Source organism: Akebia trifoliata, chromosome 9 (genome assembly GCF_017979445.1).
Source record: "Akebia trifoliata isolate Shusen 1 chromosome 9, ASM1797944v1, whole genome shotgun sequence".
In the NCBI taxonomy this organism is placed as follows: Eukaryota; Viridiplantae; Streptophyta; class Magnoliopsida; order Ranunculales; family Lardizabalaceae; genus Akebia; species Akebia trifoliata.
This window is the reverse complement of record NC_141383.1, coordinates 10,947,170-10,952,321: the sequence shown is the minus strand read 5'-3', so window position 1 is coordinate 10,952,321 and position 5,152 is coordinate 10,947,170. Positions and strand designations below refer to the sequence as shown.

At 37.2% G+C, this 5,152-nt stretch overlaps 1 protein-coding gene across 1 annotated transcript; it reads right to left on the bottom strand.

The window, feature by feature from the left end:
• Nucleotides 1-4,205: 4,205 nt before the first annotated feature.
• Nucleotides 4,206-4,840, bottom strand: LOC147394285 (uncharacterized). The gene has a single exon (XM_086454778.1). It carries the CDS (start codon nt 4,835-4,837, stop codon nt 4,361-4,363), a length of 477 nt encoding a protein of 158 aa, XP_086310904.1. The 5' UTR covers nt 4,838-4,840; the 3' UTR covers nt 4,206-4,360.
• Between the last annotated feature and the right edge of the window lie 312 nt (nt 4,841-5,152).

The window sequence follows — 5,152 nt, the reverse complement described above, 5'->3', positions numbered from 1 at the left end:
TTGAGTTACCATGTAAATAACAACAAAGGAGAAGATACCAACTTTGTTGTCAAGCCTTTATATAAAAGAAACTTAAGTTTCTTTTATTTCAGTCTCTTTTCTCCAACGAACCAAAACCTAGCCGATTGAAAACCAAGGGCTTCAACCCTCTTTACCTCAAGATCTGTCACAAACAAGACCCCATTGATTCACGATGAAGAAGATAAAGTTGTCAGTGTCAACGAGTTCTACATTTCCACGGTCCTTGATCTTAGTTTGTCTTTTTTCTTTCCCATTCTTCATTAAAAACCAGTCACATACTTTGAGTGGGTTCCAACACATTCTACTCGAGGGCTTCATCAAATTAGAGTTAGATTTATCTACCATCAAAGGAGAAAAGTAAAACAACGTCATTGAAAGCTTAGCAAACCATCAATTGTGTTGCAACCAATTCCATCCAACCTTGATTTTTATACTTCCAACCTTGACTTCTAATCTAGATTGTCATCTACGACAACCAAAATCTTTAGTAAGGGACTCTCAATTCCTATTAGTAATCGTAGATTGCAAAAATTTTATTTAGAATTTTAACAAAACTCGTAATGTATTTTAAATCATACAATTATTTTCATTTATTTGAAATTTATGCGAGACCTACATGTTTGATATGTGTTTGATCGTGTTTTAACAATTGATGCATGGGTGAGAAAATGAATAAAAAAATCAAGGAAGAAATCTGAAAAATTGAATGAAAATCCAATTTTCGCGTAGAATACCGGTTCTGTCAACAGGACTGGCGGTGCTACCGCCAGAAACATGGTTCTGCCACTACCAGTTGCCGCCAGAACTGATTTTGACAATTTGATTTCCCCACATTTTTGGGATCCCGTTTTGACTAAATTTTGTTAGAGTTTTAAATTAAATTGTCAAAAATGAATTTTAAAGTTTGAAAATTATTAGTATTAAAGGAATTTATGTTGTTTGATAAATTTCGAAAAAAATAAAATGGTATTCGAAGAACGGAGAAGTAGAACATAAAAAATATGGGAAAAATGAATGGAACGGTGAAATGTTAGAATCCCATCTGAGGGGTGATGTATGCATTTTACATTGTGTGCTATGTGTGGGTTGATGAACGAAAATCTAGGGGTAATTTACTTTCGAGTGCATGTTTTTGTTAATGTAGGACGCTGGTTTAATTTTCACATTGTTATTTAATGTAGGCCACGACTGCATGGTAAGAAATTGGATATCCATTCTCAACTCTGTAATGTTAATTTCTCATTGATTTTAAAAAAAAAATTGATATATATATATAGCTATGTTGTGAACTGTTAAAGAGCTTGTGAATACTTGAAGGGATAGTCCGTCATATCTTCTGGATTGACGTACTGTCCTAGGATGGACAGTAAGAACAACCAAGCTCATATGTGGTATAGGAAGCATATGACAGTTGAGTCACAACTAGGATTTAGGTTTATTCCTTTCTATCTTTACTAGGAACTTGTAATATAAAATTGGTCATACATGAATAGAAATGTATAATGGGAATCACATGCATGCCTGATAAACATGGACGAAGATGATTGGTCAGTGATCACTAATAATCTATAGTAATCGAATGTCCTAATACATCGAAAAGAGACTCATTGTTTACGATCACATCAAATAGCTAGCTTGAGCCGGATAAATGGCCAACCAAACGTGGTAAGTCGCAACGACTGACTACAAAATCAAGAACTAAAACTAGTATAATATTGCAACATCATGTCCTGAGTAGGAGCGATCTAGTCGTGAATCCCAACACTCTAATTCTACTACTCCACCAGTGTGTATTATGTATCTACTACTGTATTTTGAATTATAAAATAAAATACATGTTTAATGTTTTCACTTGGTCTATTAGAATTGTATAAAAAAATGTTATCGTATGAGTACTGCTGATTAATGTAATGCGAGTTTTAACTGTTTAGTTCTTCCCTAACTATATGTATCAGTTAATCGTAGTTTATCTTGTAAAACTATGCATGTATTGAAATGATTGAGAATGCTTACTTGTTCGTGCTAGGAGAGGTTCTTAGTGGGAATTGTTTGTTTACCTACTGGGTAACTATTGTTACTCATCCTTTTCTTTCCATTTTTTTATAGTTTCAGAACCTGCAATTGCCGAGGTGGACGTGGAGCTGATGAGTGAAGAGCATCTGGTTGGTTATATAGACGATCAGAGTCCGCTACCTGGTGAGCACTAAGGCTATATCTAGCTGCATCAATCTGTGCATGTTGTATATAGATTTTGGCTTGAGAGTTATGACTTTGTTAGCGAGAGGACATTTTTGTAATCCTATATAATTCTACTCCTTCCGCACTCTGATCTATCTTTACATTATTAGATGTATACAGTCTTTCATTGCTTATATAATTTTAGCATTTATATATATACAGGATTTGTTGTATATGGTTTATCAGGTTTTTGAGTGCCTTAGAATACTAACATAAATAGAGGAAACCATGCCGAAGTCTCGAAGCATCACCTAGTACCTCGAGTTGTGGCATGGGGAATTGTGTTAGTGTTCACGGGACGCCATAAACAGTATACATGAGTTGGTAGAAATTACCACTCATCTTACCCGGGGCCCTCCTGTAGTAGTTTAAGACCTCCTAAAGCAACCGACTAAATGGAACTCGGAGTCCAACTATAAATTATCCCTAGAATACCACGGTGGCATTCTGAGGAAAGACATGGAAAAAGGGGGGTTCTTTAGTAAATGAGGTTCCAATTTCTTCAGTGATGCCATAAGAATCCCTTATCACACTCATGGGAAGGCATGTAAGGGAATAAAGTTTCCCCTTAGCCATAGAAGAGCCCAAGGAAAACAGGGAAGAAAATGAAAGAAAAGACAAGAAAAACCCCAAAAGTATACCCTTATCTACGTATGATGGGAGCTAGATGACCTTTTTGACCTTGCAAAGAAATCGGATGAAGGCTTCATAGGGATGTGGGTAGCACCAATAATCAGAGAAGAAGAAGAAGAAAAATGAACAAAGCCCACAAGAACCAGAGAAAAAGATAAGGGAGGAAGAAGAAGCAAGGTAGATCGTAAAAAATAAAGAGAAAGGGGTTGAGGGTTATTTATAAACCCAAGGTCACCAAGATTCGTGATTTAAAACCGATAGACAAGATGGCATAAAGAAACAAGACAATAATGAGCAGCTTCTACATTAATGGGATGCGTCAATCGAGGCGACCGGTACGAACAACATGCCAAAAGAACTAATTGGAATTGAACACGTGTCAAGTGCAATAAATGTGTCATTGTTGGGTTTCGTGAACGGCACAACCTCAGTGTCGATAAAGTAAACATCCATCATTGCGTCGTTTTGATTTCCGAGGACGTGCTAGCACAACAATTAATGTGTATGGACAAAAAAGAAACGAACATGTGCCATCGATGCATGACTCACATCTCGAGGATTTGGATAAAATTCTAACCCCCGAGAGGCGGTAACTATGGATGATTATTTTTGTGAACGCACCAGATAATGACCCGTGACAATATATGGAATCAAGTCCCAAAATCAGGATGTGACATCGTGTCCATCCGAACCCAAATGAAACATATAGGATCGAGGTTAGGGACGAAAGACCTCGTCTCATAATTCAGAATCAGATTAGTGCAAATGCCCAGCTTGGAGCTCGCCACACCAGGGAAACGGAACAAATGCAATAAGAGATTCAAATTCTAAAATATAAGGGGATTTGATTGAGATATTATCCACTTGAGGTTCAAAAAAGTCAGGGATTGCCCTAGATGTGGGGAATCTGTTGCTAAATTAGCTCAATGAATCTAGACATAATCCTAAAGGAGATACATTCCAATTCGGATTCCAACTCCAAATTGGAAAGAAGATGACATCAACAAAGAAAAAGGAAAATTTAGGGTTTGATCTCTATAAATACAGGAGGCAAGACAAAAAAAGGTATGCTTTGCTTAACCACTAAAACCTTGCCAAATTTTGTACTTAATCTAACTTGATCATTAGAGAGGTGTTGTTGCAGGCACACCTAGGAGCAGAAGGATCTAGATCCGAAGTCTTAAGGAGAATTTCGAGGTAGCACAAGAAATTGCATCCATTGAGGTCATTCTAATTGTTCTGGTTTTTTTTGTTGTTGTTGTTGTTGTAATGGAGGATGTTTCTTCGATTCCTCAAGAGTTAGCAAGAATTATGGTTGTGGATGTATTCTATAATTATTCTGGTTTAGTCTGTTCTTTAGGGAGGGGTCCCTTCAGCACCAGCTGATAAAAAAATAAATAAACAATAGAGAAACAAACAATCTTACTCCCTCAATTACATATTCCCAATTACATTAATCATTAATTCTTCACAACCTACATGGAGTTTCAACAATGGTATCCAAGGCAGGTCTCCATGATCTCTGCCTCGAGTATGTTCTCTCAGCAGGCCTAGCTACTTGTGAATCCAATGTTTTAGCTTCTGAAGGAAACATACAAAAGTCACCTAAAACAGGGAATATTCTTCCACCATGCTTCATTGCTTTAGAAGCCTTGTAAGAAAGAGATTCCATCTCCTCTTTGGTGAGCACAGAGTAGAGCATCTGAATTGGAAGAAGGAAATACAATCGACGTCGTTCCAACTCTTCATCCGCTGCAAGGCCTGGAATACGGTAACCCACCTTGAGGTCCCTAAAATCACAAACGAATTGCCTGGGATTCTCTAGCATCAGCTCAACTGCTTTAATTGGTCTGCTGTAAACATCCACCCTTCCATCACTGAATAGAATCTTCACCACTCCACCAGTGATAATGGAAGGAGCACAAGATGATGTGGTATTCCCCATGTGTGTGTGTGTGAGACAGAGAGAGAGAGAAAGAGAGGAAAGAGAGAGGAGTGAGACTAATGTTTCAGCCTGGAATTGCAAAGAACATATGTTTGTGACTAGAAATTTGACAGGATGAGTCTAGAAAGATGTTATAGAAATTTATAAGAGAGAGAAAAGTGTTAAAAATCGGATCAAGCGTCTGACCAATATTCTTTCCTATTATAATGAGAGAAGGCTTAGAGTGTTCGTTCACACCAAATTTTTGAAAAGTCAAAAATGCCCCTACATTTATATTTAATTTCAAGAGCTGCTATGGGCTCCCCTACTTTTACT

Coding starts and splice junctions, on each gene's coding strand:
- LOC147394285 (XM_086454778.1), bottom strand. CDS start 4,837: ATGGGGAATACCACATCATCTTGTGCTCCTTCCATTATCACTGGTGGA.